The sequence below is a fragment of the Eubalaena glacialis genome, chromosome X (assembly GCF_028564815.1).
Source record: "Eubalaena glacialis isolate mEubGla1 chromosome X, mEubGla1.1.hap2.+ XY, whole genome shotgun sequence".
Classification (NCBI taxonomy): domain Eukaryota; kingdom Metazoa; phylum Chordata; class Mammalia; order Artiodactyla; family Balaenidae; genus Eubalaena; species Eubalaena glacialis.
Genome location: NC_083736.1, coordinates 28,444,977 through 28,466,591, shown reverse-complemented (window position 1 = coordinate 28,466,591; position 21,615 = coordinate 28,444,977). Strand labels below are relative to the sequence as shown.

At 42.0% G+C, this 21,615-nt stretch overlaps 1 protein-coding gene across 1 annotated transcript; it reads left to right on the top strand.

Moving 5' to 3' along the window:
• Window positions 1–7,200: 7,200 nt before the first annotated feature.
• Window positions 7,201–7,842, top strand: LOC133082025 (ferritin heavy chain-like). The gene has a single exon (XM_061178406.1). The coding sequence runs from the start codon at window positions 7,201–7,203 to the stop codon at window positions 7,840–7,842; it is 642 nt and encodes a 213-aa protein (XP_061034389.1).
• The last annotated feature ends 13,773 nt before the right edge of the window (window positions 7,843–21,615 follow it).

The window sequence follows — 21,615 nt, the reverse complement described above, 5'->3', positions numbered from 1 at the left end:
TCTCAAAATACTTGTGGCTCTCCCCCTTGCATTCTCACATCATCCATCACAAACTGCTAGGAGTTGTCTGTACATGTCACATACTTTCACACCTCCGTGCTTTTCCTCCTGTGGGGTCACTAACTGCAAAGCCCTTCCCTTCAAGTCCTACCTGGGGAATTTCTACTCATCAGCTCGAATGTCAACTCTCTGAGGGCATTCCTCAGCTTCCTTCATCCTTTTCCTTCCTCTGTGGACCCACTGTTCTGGTAAAACTTTCTGACCCTGTGTTTCAGTTACCTTTTGCTGCAAATCAACCCCCTCCCCCTGCAAAACATAGTGGATTAAAACAACCACCATTTTCTTACGGTTCATAATCCTCAGTGTGAACTGGCTCAGCTCAATAGTTATTCTGTTCTTTGTGATGTCAGCTAGGCTGCGATCATCTAGAATATTTAAAACGGCTCACTCACATGACCTGAAACTAATACAACATCGTAACTCTACTATATTCCAATATAAAATAAAAATAAAAAATAAAATAAAATGGCTCACTCACATGGCTTGCACTTGGTGTTGGCTGTTGTCTGGGAACTCAGCCTCTTTTCCCCTCCTTCATGTGGTTCCATCTTCTCACAGCATGCTGGCTAAATTCAGAGGGAAGGGAGTGTCCCAAGAGCGAAACTTCCAAATGAAAGGAAGAAAAATCTGCCCATCCTCTTTGAAGTCCCAGAATGCCACTTCCATCACGTTGGTCAAGGCAGTCACTGGGTGGGAAAAATAAGTGCCAACTCTTTAAATGAGGAGCAGTGCGCTCAAACAGGGAGGGGAGGAATTGTTGGGGCCGTCTCTGGAGACTAGTTACCACACCCTGCTGGTGTGTATTCAGACTATCCTGAAAATTCTAAATGCCTCTTGAGGATAAGCACTACGTTTTAATCATCTCCTTACCCGCAGCTCTTAGCGGAGATCCTAGAACATGGTACTCAGATACTTGATAATGTGTTTGCTGCCTCTATCAATCCAATTAAGTCAGATTAAATCAGCCCATCGTTTCTGAGCTCCTCTTCTGTGCTATTCTGTCTTGTTGGGTGTTGTGGAGTCGAAGAAAGGGTGTTTGCCCTCCAGAAGCTTATGAGTCGGGGACAACGTTGCACCAAAGGGACATAACAGAAAAGGAGATGATTAATAGTTCGAGGCAATTACAAACAAGCCATCACTGGACAATCCATGATTGATTTCCAAGCTAATTGTGTGGGCACTAATCCCTATAGATCTTCGAGGAGGCTGTGTTCACTTCATAGAGAAGAGGTTTTAGGTAAGAGATGGGATTGGATCTGAATCTGAATGTCAAGCTAGGACTGGGATGGGAAAGAAATATGACCATGGTGGAATACTAGAAGCAATTATGTGGAGATGGGACCACACAAGTTGCATTACTTAGCATGCTTACACACACACACACACACACACACACAATTGTAAATTTTTTTCAATAGGATCCTTGCTATAAGCACACTCTAATAAGTAAGAAAGTAAATAACAGTGGTCAAAAATGTGAGTTCTAAATAATTTTAAAATATAACTAGGAGAAATAGATAAAACATGCATGGCATAGATCAGATTGCTCACTAAATATCACGTTTTCCCAGCCTCTTTTGACGTTGGTTTGGGCTGAAGTGAATACGACTTCTGGTCCAAGGCAAGAAAGAGCTCGTGGGAGGTCTCCATGCATCCTGTTTCCCTTCTGTGTAGTCGGAAGTAAAGAATTCTGAGATGGTAGAACTGCAGGATGGAATTTAGCCTGCATCTGTAAGTTAACCATCCTTGGAGAGCCATGAAAGAGAGTCACTTCACCTGTCTCAGACTGCGACGTGGCCAAGAAATAAATATTGTCTTCAGCCATTGAGAAATTTCAGTTTTATTTGTTACTGCAGCATAGCTTACCCTATTCTATTCTACCTAGTGTTCTCTATGAAGGAATTGCAATATCACATAATAAAAATTATTCATCCTCTATTTAGAAAAGACAGCAAGCAAAGAAAACTTTTAAGATCTACTTTTGGCTGTCTGCAATAGAGAGGTATGCCTTCCTGCCTAGCAGCAAGTGATTAAGAGGCATCGAATTAAACAGTCAGCAGCTACACCCCTCGTGTACATTGACTGGACTCACCTGTGCATTGCTGTGCAGAACACTGCAATAGCTCTAATCAGTGGCAGGAGAAGGTGAGCAAGGGAAGACAAAGGTTATCTGAAATAAACGGATAATTCTCAAACCTTATTAAGTCAACATCTTCCCCAACCAGACTTTTTAACATGGCTACTAACAAGTAGAAAATGACTCTCCTGCTTCCTCTTCCCTGCTCCTCATCTAATTACGTGAGCGATAACCAAAGGACCAATCACCTAAGAAGGGAGCCAGAGGCCAGAGAAATCCACAAGCTAGAAAACTGGAGCCAGAATCTTGGGTGGCAGCTCCACCTGGACCATTATTTTATTGCCTGAGACTGTCCTAGATGAGACACTTTATTTTTTCTATCAGCTCCATTTATTCTCTGGCTTGAAGGAACGTCCAGCTGCATACTGGTTTCTGGGTCCTCATGAGTTTCTTAGGCTGTGCATTAAACTTGAGACAAAGAACACTTGTCTTTTGGAATAAACTCCTCTGAAATGAGCAGTGTTCACAAAAGGCCCATTCTGAGAATGGTCCTACTTGATCCAGGGAGCAAGAGATATAAAAGAGTAATAGATTTGCCTCTTAATTATTTGCCCTGAAGAGAGGAAGCCAAGAGAATAAATATCCCAACCTCACTCTCCTCTTGCCCTCCCATCTCCTGCCAGTGCCTCCCATTGGCTGAACCCAATCAGAAGCCAGAGGGCAGAGGGGCCCATGGATGCAGTCCACACAAGTCACCCTCCCAGGAATCAGAGTAAGATGGAGAAGGACAGAGAACAGTCCTGGAGAGGCAAATGGAGAATATCCAGCACAATGACTAAAACCGAAAGGTTACAACCTTAGAGAAAAGTCACATTTAGCTGAATTAGTATCAGTCATCAACTTACACACACCAGTATATACAATGGGCATGTTTAAATTTAGAGGACTTCCCTTTGCCCAACATAGCGATTCTCCTTTCTTTCCCCCAAGGCAGAACAGTGAGGAAGTGGAGACTGGAAAGAGCTTTCTCCTCTTCAGACTATAATTGATGTGGGTGTCCGACATGCCTCATTAGCACCCAACCAAATAGGAGCCACCACACAACTTTCTTATGGCCTTTGTGCTAAAAAGATGCCCTTTAGTGGAGCCAACCCGGATGCATTAGAACTTCCCTGTCTCTGATCACCAGCTGGAAGAGCCTTCCCTGCAAGGTGGAGCCCATGGCCCAGTCCTGAATACTCCACACCCTCAGTATCTGGGGGTCCCAACACCCCTTTCAGGAGTATGACTCAGCACAAAAGTGCTGATGAAGGAAGCCTTTCTCCTGCCTCCAAAGGTTCATGTTTCTACCTCATTCCAGGGTTAATTTTACCCAGATCATGCATCTCAGCCTGTCAGAATCCCATGCGAGTCAGTCAACCATCCACTCCTCAAATCTCTGCTGACTGCTTTCCATGCCTGGAAGCTCTCACCAATGCCCTGGTTCTTAGCTGCTCCTGGTTCTCCATGGGTCTTTACTGGCCATGGCTACTTCCCTGCCATCCCTACCACGCACTGAGCCAGCCTCACCCCACAGTGTACAGTGTCCTGCTAATGAGGTCCCTCCTGTGACTTACTCTCTAAATGCCTCCTTCCTCCCCTGGTTTGCATTGGTTCCCTGCTTCCCCAGAGTCCCCCCTGCCTCCTTCTCCTCAGAGATGCTATCCTTCCAGTCTATATCCCCGTCAGGAATTCTATGCCTTTAGATCCCCAAACTTTTCTGGAATCATATATCTGATGAGCAGCCCATAAAAGTGCTTAATGTACTAAGCCAACTCCTATGAGCTTTGACTGTGTTCTTAGTGGGGGTAGGGATGAGAATGAGAAAGGTTTTAACATTTAAAAAAAATAAAATAAAATCATGGCTCTCATGTAAATATAAAATAAAAACATGTCAAAGATTTTATTTAACTCATTAATTAATGAGGAAACCAGTAAGATGTTACACATCATTCAAAGGAAAACTCATAGAGCCATACATATACAGGCAGGCAATAAGTAATGTTGGGATGAATGCACAAACAGATGCAAAATTAGTCCAAAATAAGTTGCATTCCACCAGACACAATTCATTTGCATTTCTGTGGACAAGAATAATTTGCATTATTATTAGTTTTCTATAATTTAGAGTTATAAAATAGCTCAAAATCAATGAAAGGTGGAGATAACCACGAAGGGTACTCTAAAAAGGACACCCAGTAAACCTTTTCTTTGCCAATTTAAAAATCTTTCACAATTTTTCCTGATAGGAGAAAGGCCTCACCCCTTTCCCATAGGAACCCACATCTAACATAACTATCGGAAGCACTGTCTGTGAGTGGGAACGGGCATTTCTGCTTGTGGAGACCAATATATGTGTCTTCAAATCCAAACCTCAATAAGTGCTATAGACTGAATGTTTGTGTTCCCCACCCAAAATCTGTATGTTGAAATCCTAACCCCCCAGTGTGATGGTATTAGGCAGTGGGGCCTTTGGGAGGTGAGTACATCGTGAGACTGGGGCCCTCATAAATGGAATTAGTACCCTTATAAAAGAGACCCTGGAGAGCTCCCTCGCAGAACCCGACCACACTGGCATCCTGACCTTGGACTTCCAGCCTCCAGGTACTTTGTTACAGCAGCCTGAATAGACTAAGACAACAAAGCATGGCAGCTTCCTCCCTTTTAAAGCATTGTTATTAAGAGTGTGGTCCGGCATTACCTAAAAAGCTGGTTTAGAAATTCAAATTTTGGGACTTCCCTGGTGGCGCAGTGGTTAAGAATCCGCCTGCCAATGCAGGAGACACGGGTTTGGGCCCTGGTTCAGGAAGATCCCACATGCCGTGGAGCAACTAAGCCCGTGCACCACAACTACTGAGCCTGTGCTCTACAGCCCACGTGCCACAACTACTGAAGCCTGCATGCCTAGAGCCTGTGCTCCCTAACAAGAGAAGCCACTGCAATGAGAAGCCCACGCACCGCAATGAAGAGTAGCCCTCTCTCGCCACAACTAGAGAAAGCCCGCACGCAGCGATGAAGACCCAACGCAGCCAAAAGCAAAATATTAATTAATTAATTAATTTTAAAAAAAAGAAATTCAAATTTTGGCTTCAGTCTGAATCAGAATCTATATTTTAAAAGGTCCCAGACCTAAATAAATGGAAAGATATCCCACGTTTATGGATCAGAAGACTTAATATTGTTAAGATATCAATACTCCCCCAAATTATCTACAGATTCAACACAATCCCTATCAATATCCCAGCAAGCTTTTTTGGGGAAAAAACTGTCAAGTTTATCCTAAAATTCATATGGAAATACAAGGGACCCAGAACAGCCAAAACAATCTTGAAAAAGAAGAATAAAGTTGGATGACTCATACTTTCCTATTTCAAAATTTATTACAAAGCTACAGTAGTCAAGGCAGTGTTGTACTATCATAAGTTTAGATATATAGATTTACAGAATAGAACTGGGAGTCCAGGAATAGGCCCATATATTTATGGCCAATTGATTTTCAACAAGTATGCCAAGATTATCCAATGGGGAAAGAATAGTCTTCTCAGCAAATGGTACTGGGATAACTGAAGACCCTCATACAATAGAATGAAGTTAGATTCCCTACCTCACATCATATACAAAAATTAATTCAAAATGGATCAGAGACCTAAATGTACCTAAATCTAAGAGCTAAAACTATAAAATTCTTAAAAGAAAACGTAGGTGTAAATCTTTGTGACCTTAAATTAGGCAATGGTTTCTTGATATGACACCAAAAGCACAAGTGACAAAAGAAAAATAGATAAATTGTACTTCATCATAATTAAGAACTTTTGTGCTTCAAAGGAATCACCATTAAGAAAGTGAAAAGACAACCCACAGAATGGAAGAAAATATTTGTGAATCATGTATCTGATAAGGGACTTATATCCAGAACAGATGCAGAACTCTTACAACACGACAATAAAAAGACAAACGATTCTATTTTTCAATGGGCAAGAGATTAGAATAGACATTTCTCTAAAGAAGACATGCAAATGGCCAATAAGTACATACAAAGGTGCTAAACATCATTAGTCATTAGGGAAATGCAAATCAAAACCACAATGTGATACCACTTACTATCCACTAAGATGATTAAAATTTTAAAACAAACAGAAAATAACAGTGTTAGAACCTTCACATATTGCTGGTAGGAATGTAAAAATGGTGCTTTGGAAAACATTCTGGGAGTTCCTCAAAATATTAAACATAGAGCTACCATATAACCCAGCAATTCCATGCTTATGTATATTCCCAAGATAATCAAAAACATGTATACACAAAAACCTGTACAAGAAGGTTCATAGCAACATTATTCATAATAGCCACAAAATGGAAACAACTCAAATGTCCACCAACTGATGAAAGGATAAATAAAATGTGATATATCCACATAATGGAATATGATTTAGCAATAAAAAGGATAAAAGATTTAAAACACTATGCTAAGTGTTTTAGCATACTTAGCTAAAGAAGGCAGTTTAGCAAAGAAGGCAGATACAAAAGGCCAGATACTATATGATTGCATTTGAAAAGTCCAGAACAGGCAAATCTACAGAGATAGAAAGTTGATTAGTGGTGGCCACACCTGGGGGGAGGCGGGATGGGGAGTGACTGCTAACGGGTAGGGAATTTCATTTTGGAGTGATGAAAATACTGAGATGTGGTAATGGTTGCACAACTCCATGAACATACAAAAAAACAGGTAAATGTTCACTTTCCAAAGGTGAATTTTATAGTATATGAATTATATCTCAATAGGGTTATTATTTTTTTTTAATGGTCTCAAGACAGTGCAGAGTTGCCCTGGGTTTCCGGCCTCACCCAGGTTCCTAGGGAACCTAGAGCACGGTGCCCCGCCCCCTTCCGGCCACCGTCACCCCCTTCCGGTAATGGACCCGCCCCCCGCTCTCTGTCCCCCTCCCCTCCCCCGTTCTATAACGGACTATAACGGTCCATCCCAGAGACGGTGCCCAGCGCCTCCGGCCGCCCTCTTCGACCACATGGGGATGCTCCGAGGCCACTACCGCGGGCCCCACGGCTTCGCCTTCACCTTGGCCTTCACGCCCGCCAGGCTGCCCACGCCGCCCGCCAGGCTGCCCGCGCCGCCCTCGCAGGTGCGCCAGAACTACCACCCCGACTGCGAGGCCGCAGTCAACAGCCATTTCACCCTGGAGCTCCACGCCTCCTTGGTGTGCCTGGCCGTGGCCTTTTACCTCGACCACGACGACGTGGCCTTGAAGCACTTCACCGGGTTCTTCCTGCGCCGCTCCCACGAGCACAGCGAGCGGGCCCAGGGCCTGATGCGCCTGCAGAACCAGCGCGGGGGCCGCCTCCACTTCCAAGACATCAGGAAGCCAGCCAGTGACGAGTGGAAGAGCGGCCTCAAGGCCATGAAGTGCGCCTTGTTCCTGGAGAAGCGCGTGAACCGGAGCCTGCTCGACCTGCACCAGCTGGCCACCGACAAGAGCGACCCCCACCTGCGTCTCTTCCTGGCAACTCACTACCTCGGCCAGCAGGCGGCGTTCATCAGAGAGCTGGAGGGTCATGTCACCACCCTGAGCATGATGGGGGCCCCGGACGTCGACCTGGCAGGGTACCTCTTTGACAAGCTCACCCTGGGCGACAGCGACAAAAAGAACTGAGCCTGGACTTCCCCAGAGCCACGGGGTGACCAGAGCCCTGGTCACCGTGCCTGCCATGCAGACGGCGATAGTGCCCTTGCAGAAGAAGTTCACTTAAGTTTTTTTCTTCCAGTTTTGCCACTTCTTCCAATAAAGTTATTTGGTTCCTAAAGAAATAAAGGTCTCTCCTTGGTTCCTGTGTGCAAATCTCTCACTTTTTAAAACAGGTATCCAGGAGGCTCTCCCCCAACCCATGCCCCACCCATATGCAGCTCAGGATCTCCACAGAGGGAGGGAGAAGGCGTTCCATGGGGCCCTGCAAAACACAGAATCCATCTTCCCCTTTTAAACAGTGTGTGTGGGGTGGGGTGAGATGGGTGGTCTGGGGCCCTAATGGGTGGGTGGGTGGTGTCTGCGGGTGCCTATATATGGTAAAGATATAAAAGAATATGGTCTAGAATTCATCACAGTAGTTGCCTCTGGGGAAGAAGTGAAGGGAATGGGCAGGGATTAAAAGAAAGGGGATCTTCAGCATTATCTGATGTATCTTAGTTCAATAAATTATGCAAATGTTAATGGTTGTTGATTCTCAGTAGCAAGCTGGGGGCCCTGGAAGCCAACATGTCAGAGTCTGTTGTTGACAAGCTCACCCTGGGCTACAGTGATAATGGGGAAGGAGCCTTGGGCTGTCTTCCCCATAGCCAGGGGTTGACCAACTAAAATAATAATAATGGCACTTTGCAAGTCCAAGTCTTCTTATTTACATTCTTGTATTTTATTTATATAAGAACCTGAAGAAGTAAGAAGGATAGGTGTTATCAGTGAGAAAAAGGTAGGCCACACAGGTAAGAAGTAGCAACGTGGAATGTGGACATGAACATAGATCTTCTGATGCCATATTTGTGTGTGTGTGTGTGTGTGTGTGTGTGTGTGTGTGTGTGTGTGTGTTACCCCACAGGTTAACAATGGGTTAAGAAAGATTGTGTGGGTAGACTGGGAATCCAGCCAGATAACCAGCCCCAGAAGGGAGGGAAATCCCCGACACTCTTAAAGACAGCCCTGATCACTGCAGTCTCTCCTCTAATTACAGGTGTGCCTTCCAGCCTAGGGTGGGAATGGCTGCTAAACCTCAGCCAAAATCCCTCTCATAGGAAAGAAGTCTTCAGAACTGGCCACCGAATGCATAAGAGGTAGCAGGGCACCTCGCAGGAAGGCAGTCACCACCTATACACATGAATCCCTCTGTTCAGGCTCTCTCCCTCACACAGGCAGCAACACTGCTACCTGAGTTGGCCCTGAATACCTGGAAAGACCTTGGGACTGGAAATCCCCAGAGACTGCATCTTTGCCTGTGGTGGCTTCTCTTCAGGCACAAAAGGTGAGGGGAGTGGCTGCAAAACACACATGTTCTGCCTGCAAATTCACCTCATCTGGACTGAGAAACCCTGTATTTTTGCTATGCATGGGGTACTGTAATCTATATACCAAAGCACTGCCTGTCATGGGCTCTTCACCTGGATTCTAAAGCTGACTCCAGTCTTGGGCGCTGGGCCCCCCTTTTTATCCCATCTTTTCCTTTTGTGTGATTCAGAGGGACTCCCCGGGATAATGCAGAGAAGTCTACTTAGAGCTACATCCTCTTATTTTACCTGGAAAAGAAGGATTTCCTCACCTGCAGGACTCAAAGAGACTTGTGATTATAACACTCCAGTGCCTATTACAAGCCACTACTTGTAGTGTCACATTTCACAGCTTTTCTTTAAGAATCCCTGGCAGGGAAGTTTAAATATGGTGGCAGCTCAATTGTTTCTCTCCTTGTTCTTCTACAAGACAAAAGTGAACATTCTAAATCCCCCTTTTCCTAGTTCAGTTTTGGGGTCCACAGTCTTTTGAACATGTGGGGCAGTGATGGAAAGAAGTAAGAAACATTCAGACTAATGGAGTTTGCCCCGTTGTACTTTACAACATCTTGACTTTGTCCATTACTGTAAGTCTCCTTATTTTCCCACCCTCCCCTGCCTGCCGTATACCTCTCAAAAGGGGTGAGCAAACTTCTGGTGGGTGTGTCACCTTCCTGCATACTCACAGCCTTCCCGACTCCTTGATAACCTGACTTTCAAGACATGGGAGTGAGTTGTGACTTGGTCTTCCAGCCCTGGAAAATACCACCCTGAGATGCACAGCTGGATGGTTGTCAGTCATTGGCCGTGCTCTGTTGCTTGGGGGAATAATGTCTGAAATAGTGGCTGTTGCTATGGGTACCAGAGTCTCAGGCAATGATAATATCAGGACAGACTGAGGGAAAATGATAATAAAATTGATAACTTCATCTCAGGCTCAAACACGGATTCAGATTAACTGTGTTGAATAATTTACCTCTGGGGGAAAAAATCCTCACTCTATCACAAAAGGAAATTTCTTAATAGATGGTTGTCACTGACAAATTGTACTTCATTTTCCAGAAAAAGGAAAAGTATTTTTTTCCCTCAGAAATGTGTGACAAGCAGTACAAAGCACCCATTAATTTCTCCTGAATCATCTCTACTCTTGAAATTTGTTCTACATTTCTGATTTTTAAATTCTCCTTTAATTTTTTTTCATTTGCCAGCAATTCCAGTTTCTTTTCACAAGCCCAAGAGACATATCTAATCAAGTATTCAGGAGAGGAAGGCATTATCACTAATCTTGGAAGTGATACTATGTTTCAGGTTTTAAAATAAAAATTTTTATTACAGATTTTTTTTTGCAGTCCTGAGTTCATCTTCAGAGGGATACTGATGGAGAATATGCTTCAGGAAAGCTGAAGTGAAGGGTGAAATGAGGGTGATTAGAAAAGCATTAGGACACCTAAAAAGTAAAGAAATGTATGCCTTGATTCATTTAGTCAAGAAGGATGTAAGAGTGGAATAAGTTACAGTGAGAAAGCAAAGTAGTAAGGGCTAACATAATAATCGTGTATCAGTTTGGATTGGGTTTGGTTATGAGTAACTGAGATCAGAAAAGCAGTGGCTTTAAGAAAAAAAAAGAAAAACAAAAAAAAAAGCGTTTCCTCTCCCATATGTAAAACAAGTATGGAGGAAAACTGTTCGGGCTGCTGAGGAAATTCCTTCCATTTCATTTCACTCGTTCCAAGAGGTGCATTTTTTTTTCACATTTTCACATCTTTAAAATTGGGATACATCTTACAATCACTGTTGGCTACAGCTGTCATTGCCTGAGCAAGCACATCAAGACTCAATGGAGTGGTCTCACTAGCTAGGAATAAACTTCTAGCGACATTAGAAGAGTACTCAAGAAATTCTGCATCACCAACACTCTTGATGGTACAGAGGAGGATATTAAGAGATACCAATATTATTAAGAGATACTGAGTACAAAAGTGATTAGAAGAGTTGAAATTTGTTTTATTTAAATCATTTGTTTATCTATTCCAGCTCTATTGAGATATAATTGACATATAACATTGTGTAAGTTTAAGGTGTACAACATGATGACTTGATACACACATATATTGTGAAATGATTACCATAATGAAGTTAGTTAACACATCCTTCACCTCACATAATTACCTTTTTGGGGGGTGGTGAGAACATTTAAGATTTACTTGAAACCATCGACAAAACAGAAAGACAGGGCTTCCCTGGTGGCGCAGTGGTTAGAAATCCGCCTGCCAATGCAGGGGACACGGGTTCGTGCCCCGGTCCGGGAAGATCCCACATGCCGCAGAGCGGCTAGGCCCGTGAGCCACAACTACTGAGCCTGCGCGTCTGGAGCCTGTGCTCCGCAACGGGAGAGGCCGCGACAGTGAGAGGCCCGCGCACCGCGATGAAGAGTGGCCCCTGCTCGCCGGAACTGGAGAAAGCCCTTGCACAGAAACTAAGACCCAACACATCCAAAAATAAATAAATAAATAAATTTATTAAAAAAAAAAAAAAAAAAAAAAAAACAGAAAGACAACCTACTGAATGGGAGAAAATATTTGCAAATGATATGACCAAAAGGGGTTAATATCCAAAATATATAAACAGCTCATACAACTCAATATAAAAAAAACATAAAACCTGATTCTAAAATGGGCAGAAGACCTGAATAGACATTTTTCCAAAGAAGACATACAGATGGCTAACAGGCACATGAAAAGATGCTCAGCATCACTAATTAGAGAAATGCAAATCAAAACCACAATGATCTCAAAACCACAATGATCACCTCACACCTATCAGAATGGCTCTTATCAAAAAGTCTACAAATAGCAAACGTTGGCAAGGATGTAGAGAAAAGGAACCCTCATACACTGTTGGCAGGAATGTAAACTGGTGCAGCCACTATGGAAAGCAGTATGCAGGTTCCTCAAAAAACTAAAAATAGAACTACTATATGATCCAGCAATTCCACTCCTGGGTATATATCCAGACAACAACACAAACACTAATTTGAAAAGATACATGCACCCCAATGTTCATAGCAGCGTTATTTACAATAGCCAAGATATGGAAGCAACCCAAATGCCTATCACCAGATCAATGGATAAAGAAGATGTGAGATATAAATATACATATATGGAATATTACTCAGCCATAAAAAAGAATGAAATTTTGCATGTGCAACATGGATGGACTTGGAGGGCATTATGCTTAGAGACAGAAGTCAGAGAAAGACAAATACTGTATGTTATCACTTATATGTGGAATCTAAAAATATAAAACAAATGTATATAACAAAACAGAAACAAACTCACAGATACAGAGAAGAAACTAGTGGTTACCAGTGGGGAGAGGGAAGCGGGGAGGGGCAAGATAGGGGTAGGGGATGACGAGTTACAAACTACTACGGATACAACAGACAAGCAACAAGGATATATTAAACAACACAGGGAACTACAGCCATTATTTTATAATAACTTTAAATGGAGTATAAGCTCTAAAAATATTGATCACTATGTTGTACACCTGAAACTTATATAATATTGTAAATCGACTATACTTCAATAAAAGAAACATTTTTTAAAAGATTTACTCTCTTAGCAACTTTCAAGTATATAATACAATATTGTTAACTATAGTCACCATGCTGTAGATTAGATCCCCAGAACTTATCTTATGACTGAACATTTGTACCCTTTGACCAATATCTCCCCATTTCCCCCAATCCCCAGCCCTGGGCAACCACCATTCTACTCTCTATTTCTATGAGTATGGCTTTTTTAGATTCCACATATAAGTGAGATCACATAGAATTTATCTTTTCTGTCTGACTTATTTCACTTAGCATAATGTCTTCAAGGTCCATCCTTGTTGCAAATGGCATGATTCCCTTCCTTTTTTCCATTGCACATATACCACATTTTCTTTATACATGCATCTGTCAATGGACGTTCAGTTTGTTTCTATGCCTTGGCTATTGGGAATAATGCTATAAACACGGGGGTGCAGATATCTTAGAAGAGTTGAAATTTGAATCTAGAGAAGTTCTATCAGTGCCTTAAACAATTAATTTAGTGCATAGTTTCCTTTTCTTGTGTATGCACAAGAGTGATCTAATGACAAAAAAATTCGGTCTAAATAAGTGTAAAAGAGATCTTTTAATAAGTATAAATTGAAAAATCTACGAAAAATCCAATGGATAAGAAAAGGTTGTGTCTTACTTTAATTGGTAGCATTTTCTTTGTTTCTTTGTGGTTCATAAAATAATGGTGTGCCTTAAAATTGACATGTTTGATTTGATAAAATACATTATTTTGTTGTTCCACTGTACAGGGGCTTCTGGTCTTAAGCTGTATTTTCCAATATGGCTACTGGAGCTCCAACTACTTACACCAGCATACCAGGAAGAAGAAAGAATAGATAGATAGATAGATAGATAGATAGATAGATAGATAGATAGATAGATAGATAGATAGATAGAATATAGATAGGAGTGGGGGAAGATAGGGACCTTTGCTAGGAGGAGGGAAAAGATAATAAATCTGGGTGGCCATGAATGGAGGGTTGATCTTTGAGTTAAAGGGTGGCAGCTTACTGTGATTTCCGATTCAGGGGAACACTGTCATGGGAACATTTATTTTCCTTCAAAATCAGAGGATCCAATAGAAAGGACCAGGCCACATTCACCTGCAGATGTGTTTTGTTTGAACTAATAATTTTTTAAATAATTTTTCAATGTTGGAATAAGTTTAGATTTACATAAATGTTGCAAAGATAGTACAGACAGTTTCTGTATATCCTTCATCCAGTTTCCTCTGTTAACGTCTTACATAACCATGGTGCATTTGTTAAAAATAAGAAATTAAAACTAGCACATTACGATTAACTAAATTCCACAGTATATTCAGACTTCACCAATTTTTCCACTTAAGTCCCTTTTCTGTTCTGGGTTCCAATCCAGGATACCACATTGCATTTAATGTCATGTCTCCTTGGCCTCCCCTGTCTCAGTCTTTCCTTGTTTTTCACAACCTTGAGAGTTTTGAAGAGTACTGGGCAAGTATTTTATAGAACGTTTACCAACCTGGGTTTGTCTGAAGTTTTCTCCTGATTAGACTGGGTTATGGGTTTGGGCTAAGAATACCACAAAGATGATGTGCTCTTCTCATCACATCATATCAGGAGGTACATGTTATACACATGACTTATCACTGGTGATGTTGACCTTGATCACTTGGTTGAGGTGGGGTCTGCCAGCTTTCTCCCCTGAAAAGTTAATATTTTTCCCTTTCTATTCTCTACTCTTTAGAAGCCAGTCACTAAGTCCAGTTCAACCTCAAGGGATGGGGAGGAGAAATTAAGTACCACCTCCTGGATGGTGAGAATATCTACCTGTAATATTTGAAATTCTTCTGAAAAGAAAACTTGTAGCTTCTCTGCCATTTATGTATTTATTCAGTCATTTATTGTATTTATACCAGTATGAACTCAGACATATTTACTTCCTACTTTGGGTTATAATCCAATACTACATTATCTATTTAGTTGCTCAAGTTCTTCCAGATTTGGTCATTGGGAACTCTTTCAGTTGGTTCTTGCGTCCCTTTGACATTCTCCCATCACTCTGTGCGTGTGTGTGTGTGTGTACGTGTGTGTGTGTATGTGTGTGTGTGTATGTGTGTGTAGTACTTCCTTTCTGGCACTACAAGATGCTCCAAGCTCATGATGTATTTTCTCTGCCCCAGCCCTAGAATCAGCCACTTCTCCAAGGAGTCTCAGTTCCTTTAATTGGATAAATCGTATTTAGAAACTAAGATCTTGGCAAACTAGTGAGTTTCTAACTGGAAGAATTCTCATAAAATTCTATATTTCTGGCTTCTCTTAAAAATATTAACTGTCTGGCCACACTGGGCCGTGTCCCATGGGAACGTTCATATGGAACTGAGTTTCAGTGGCCATCTTAATGTAATTACATTCTCCAATTCACCACAGAAAATGCCATCCAAGCAATGTAATTTGGGTACCCAAATGCACCTCTTCATTAATTTAAATTACCCACTGGGCCCTGCTGGTACTCACTTTTGTACTGTTGTTCTTAGATTCTGTCTCAAGCACCATGGAGAGTGCAGGAGTCAGTAACTTGGAATGGATCCTCTGCCCCAGAAAAAGGATGGTCCCTGTCCCTTTGGTTGATGTGCCCCTGTGTCTCTGGGCCTCTAATGGTATTTGGGAGATGAAACTTGGATCACTGGGTTGTCTGTTTCCTTGCTGCTTAGAAGTCAAAAGAGCTCAGCTTACAGCTTCATCTACAGGTGTCTCTGTCAGTTTCTTGTCCCCCTGTTGGCCAAAGCACTCAACTGCTTTTACCTTCCGTTATCACTTTATATCATGATGAGAAAATACCTTGATGCTTGTGTAGACTTCAACTGCATCACCAGGCAGGATATACGAAATGTCACAGACCAAAAGGCTCACAGATCAAACTAAGATGGCTTGGATCACACTGTTTACTGAATGATTAAGAATAGTGAGAATCAAGGGGGTGGGGAGAGAGGGAGAGAGGGAAAGAGGGAGGGGGAGAGAGGGGGGGCAGGGAGGGGGGGAGGGAGGGAGGGGGGGAGGGCACGAGTGAGCCCAATGGAAGGACCATACAGCCTGAATCCTATATCATGCAATGTTCACATGTCCATTCTCTGCTGCTTTAGCTTTCCCCACTTCACATGATTATAAAGACCAGGGATGAAGATATGTAGAGCCAATATACACCAGTTCTGTCAGAGACACCAAGGTGCAAGTACTCCTAGTGTATAGGGCAGAGGACATATGGGACCAAAATTGGTGTCCCCAGTGGGCGGCTGATCTAAGGATGCGACAACTGTCATGAATACTTGGCGTCTACTTGGTCCTTCCATCCCTTCCTATTCAGAACACATATATTCTGCTGACTTTATCCATGTCTAATATATCTCACAAGAATTATCTATACTTAGTTTTGTCTAACCTCCTTATTTGTTTTTCTTCTCTATTGCACAGTATTCTTAATTCTTAAATTCTTGCTTAAATAAACATGAACAAACATGTCCCTATACAAGCAACTTCTAATCTGTTCTTCAGAGATGAGCTGGCCCAGAGAGGTGTCATGAATGTTTTGCAGGGTACTGTTAGGTTGGATCCTGTCCTGGCTCTGTTGACTAGAATCTTTGTTGCCCACCTTGACGATCATCTGGAAACCCTCTCAGGAGCATATCCAGCTCACAATAAAGGGACTCATGACCCCATTTTCTTTAAGGACCTTCATTCCATAGCCCCTTAGCCTCCAGTGCCTTGAAGAAATCATTTTCGTCAGCAATCTGGAAAGGAGAGGAAAAAAAAGTCTTCCTAAAAAAAAGATATCCCTGCCTAGTTGCCCCACCTCTGTACAGGTCTGATATCTGTAGTGGACTAGGTCCAGGAGGCTCTTGGAAGAAGAAAGAGGGGGGCAGAAAGTTGATTTCATAAGCTAAGAGTAAATGGAAAGGAAAGGAAAATATAGGAGAGGGAGGAACACTCCCCAACTCATTCTACAAGGCCACCATCACCCTGATACCAAAACCAGACAAAGATGTCACAAAGAAAGAAAACTACAGGCCAATATCACTGATGAACATAGATGCAAAAATCCTCAACAAAATACTAGCAAACAGAATCCAACAGCACATTAAAATGATCATACACCATGATCAAGTGGGGTTTATCCCAGAAATGCAAGGATTCTTCAATATATGCAAATCAATCAATGCAATAAACCATATTAACAAATTGAAGGAGAAAAACCATATGATCATCTCAACAGATGCAGAAAAAGCTTTCGACAAAATTCAACACCCATTTATGATAAAAACCCTCCAGAAAATAGGCATAGAGGGAACTTACCTCAATATAATAAAGGCCATATATGACAAACCCACAGCCAACATTGTTCCCAATGGTGAAAAACTGAAACCATGTCCTCTAAGATCAGGAATAAGACAAGGCTGTCCACTCTCACCACTACTATTCAACATAGTTTTGGAAGTTTTAGCCACAGCAATCAGAGAAGAAAAAGAAATAAAAGGAATCCAAATCAGAAAAGAAGTAAAGCTGTCACTGTTTGCAGATGACATGATACCATACATAGAGAATCCTAAAGATGCTACCAGAAAACTACTAGGGCTAATCAATGAATTTGGTAAAGTAGCAGGATACAAAATTAATGCACAGAAATCTCTTGCATTCCTATACACTAATGATGAAAAATATGAAAGAGAAATTAAGGAAACACTCCCATTTACCACTGCAACAAAAAGAATAAAATACCTAGGAATAAACCTACCTAAGGAGACAAAAGACCTGTATGCAGAAAACTATAAGACACTGATGAAAGAAATTAAAGATGATACAAACAGATGGAGAGATATATCATGTTCTTGGATTGGAAGAATCAACATTGTGAAAGTAACTATACTACTTAAATCAATCTACAGATTCAATACAATCCCTATCAAACTACCAATGGCATTTTTCACGGAACTAGAACAATAAATTTCACAATTTGTATGGAAACACAAAAGACCCCTGAATAGCCAAAGCAATCTTGAGAAAGAAAAAAGGAGCTGGAGGAATCAGACTCCCAGACTTCAGACTATACTACAAAGCTACAGTAATCAAGACAGTATGGTACTGGCACAAAAACAGAAATACAGATCAGTGGAACAGGATAGAAAGCCCAGACATAAACCCATGCACATATGGTCACCTTATCTTTGATAAAGGAGGCAAGAATATACAATGGAGAAAAGACAGCCTCTTCAATAAGTGGTGCTGGGAAAACTGGACAGCTACATGTAAAAGAATGAAATTAGAACACTCCCTAACACCATACACAAAAATAAACTCAAAATGGATTAAAGACCTCAATGTAAGGCTAGACGCTATAAAACTCTTAGAGGAAAACATAGGCAGAACACTCTATGACATAAATCACAGCAAGATCCTTTTTGACCCAGCTCCAAGAGAAATGGAAATAAAAACAAAAATAAACAAATGGGACCTAATGAAACTTCAAAGCTTTTGCACAGCAAAGGAAACCGTAAACAAGACATAAAGACAACCCTCAGAATGGGAGAAAATATTTGCAAACGAAGCAACTGACAAAGGATTAATCTCCAAAATGTACAAGCAGCTCATGCAGCTCAATATCAAAAAAACAAACAACCCAATCCAAAAATGAGCAGAAGACCTAAACAGACATTTCTCCAAAGAAGATATACAGATTGGCAGCAAACACATGAAAGGATGTTCAACATCACTAATCATTAGAGAAATGCAAATCAAAACTACAATGAGGTATCACCTCACACCAGTCAGAATGGCCATCATCAAAAAATCTACAAACAATAAATGCTGGAGAGGGTATGGAGAAAAGGGAACCCTCTTGCACTGTTGGTGGGAAGGTAAATTGGTACAGCCACTATGGAGAACAGTATGGAGGTTCCTTAAAAAACTAAAAAGAGAACTACCATGCGACCCAGCAATCCCACTACTGGGCATATACCCTGAGAAAACCATAATTCAAAAAGAGTCATGTACCACAATGTTCACTGCAGCTCTATTTACAATAACCAGGACATGGAAGCAACCTAAGTGTCCATCGACAGACAAATGGATAAAGAAGATGTGGCACATATATATAATGGAATATTACTCAGCCATAAAAAGAAACGAAGTTGAGTTATTTGTAGTGAGGTGGATGGACCTAGAGTCTGTCCTACAGAGTGAAGTAAGTCAGAAAGAGAAAAACAAATACCGTATGCTAACACATATATATGGAATCTTAAAAAAAAATGGTTCTGAAGAACCTAGGGGCAGCACAGGAATAAAGACGCAGATGTAGGGAATGGATTTGAGGACACAGGGAGGGGGAAGGGTAAGCTGGGATGAAGTAAGAGAGTGGCATGGACATATATACACTACTAAATGTAAAATAGCTAGTGGGAAGCAGCCGCACAGCACAGGGAGATCAGCTCGGTGCTTTGCGACCACCTAGAGGGGTGGGATAGGGAGGGTGGGAGGGAGACGCAAGAGGGAGGGGATATGGGGATATATGTATACGTATAGCTGATTCACTTTGTTATAAAGCAGAAACTAACACACCATTGTAAAGCAATTATACTCCAATAAAGATTTTTTAAAAAAAAGAGTAAATGGAAAGGGAAGATATGGCTACATGGGGTGTAGACATGGATGCAGGGAGTTTCAAGAAGCCATTGGACGTTCACTGAATAGCTATTTATGAGAACAAAGAAAGAAGGCAACATGGGACTGGTTAACTGTAGTCCTGAATATGCAGTATTAAGCCGTCACTAAAATTACATTTTCTCAGGCAACTTTGGTCTTGCCCATTAGGAAAGGAGATTAGGAGATTAGGAGAGGAGATTAGGAGATTAGGAGAGGAGATTAAGAGATTAGGAGAGTGGCTTAAGGCCAATGAATCCAGAGACCAATGAAGAGCAAAAAAACTCATCCGAGCTCTCAGAAATGGGAATAACCAGAAACGTATCTTTCTGGTACTCTGGTGAAGACATGCTGTGGGCTTCACAACCAGGCAGCTGAGCTACCTTCTCTAACAATTTGTTCTGGAAGGATCTTTTCTTTATAAACAGAATTACCTCTGATCAGAGAGAACCTCCACTTTGTCATCTGAACGCTCCCAAGACGGACCTACTAAAAAAGATAAAAAAGAAGACTGGGGGCCTGAAGTGTTTGGGATCTGTCCCCACTCTGGAGAGTCCTTTGGCAAGCCTCCTTGCTTAGAAACAATCCAAGATACAGCAGACCTTAAATGCAGAATTGCTGCTAGCATAGGGGAGCTCAGTGATGCCACGGCAGGACTCCTGGTGACACAGTTAACAACAGACCCAGGGGCCTTGGGAAAGGGCTGCTATGGCACTGAATTAACTGGATTCCAGGGAGCCTCTGATATTTGCAGGGACACCCACACTAGGGTTTCACTGTTACCTGTCAATCTACATCTTATTGGAAATAACGATGTTACAAGAACGGGGTTTGTGGAAGGAGATGAAGGGGTGCTTTCCCCTCAACAAATCAAGAAAATCCACTTCACCTATCTGATCTGTTCATGGCAGCAAAAGAGAGTAGCCTTTAGGAAAAGAAGTTTGGGAGAAAAGGAAAATACCCAACTTGTCTAAGACATTAGGAAGAGAAGTGGAGACCTGAGGTATTAAGGTTGGCAGAGATGCATGCTCTGTCTGGGAGGATTTCACATTAAACAAAGCAACTTTAATACCAAAAAAAATTGTTCACTTTTTTCCTCCATTCATTCTTAAAGGATGTGAACGTATATGGAAAGCAGAGGTTAAAGAAGTGAAGGAAAGAGTATCCATTGATTGAAAAGCTGTGATCTGGATCATTCTCTGGAAGATGGTTAGCTTGAAGATGAACACTGTGAGAGGAAGAAGAGCTCGCCCGACAGATGTGAAGGTGAAAACGACACGAGGCAGACCCAAATCAGGGTCTGCGGGACCTGAGGACAAAGGCCAGAGAGAGAGCTCATGTGGTGTGAAGGCAAGAAGTGTAACTCGAGGTGAGATGATAAAAGATGAAGTGTGAAGGGCAGCCTAAGGCCAGGCATATGGTTTTTATGTTTAAGTAAAAGGCCATTTGGAGGAAACAGTCAATTTGGATCTGGGCTTCAGGAGTGGGTTGGTAAATCCCTTCTTGGAGAAATCCTGGGATGCTAAGGGTGCCCAGTGACAGACACCTGGCATGAATAATAAAATGTGAAACTAATGATCGTGTGTTTGAAGAGGCAGAGAGACCATTCTCTCTAATCAGGCGAGTGGCATCACAAAGTTCTGTATAAGGTCTTGCTGTCCTTTTTCTTTTTATACCAGAGTTTGACTATTGTTTCAATTTGCTGCTTCAGAAGAGTACAAGTCCAGATGTCAGAACGTCAGAAGCGCTAGAAGAACATCAAAGCCCCTGGTGGTGCCGGCACAAGTGTTTTAGAGCAGCATCAAAGAAATGCAGGGCTTACACCGTTCTGCCCAGAGAAAGAACATCAGACTCAGCTCTGGCACTTTCTGCCTCTCTTCAAAAACCGTTCACCGTTTTTGTCAGACATTTGGAAGAAGGAAGTTGATCAGCAAGCCCTGGACTTTAAAAGATGCCAGGGTACCTCATCCAGCCAATCATCCCAGGGAATGCATGTGTATCAGGACAGAATCAAGGCACAATGGTGAGGTTATGCGGTATGGCATTTACCCACTGGACTATTCGACTAACAAAACACAACCACCCTCCCCAGACCTCTACATTTCCACAGGCAGACGTG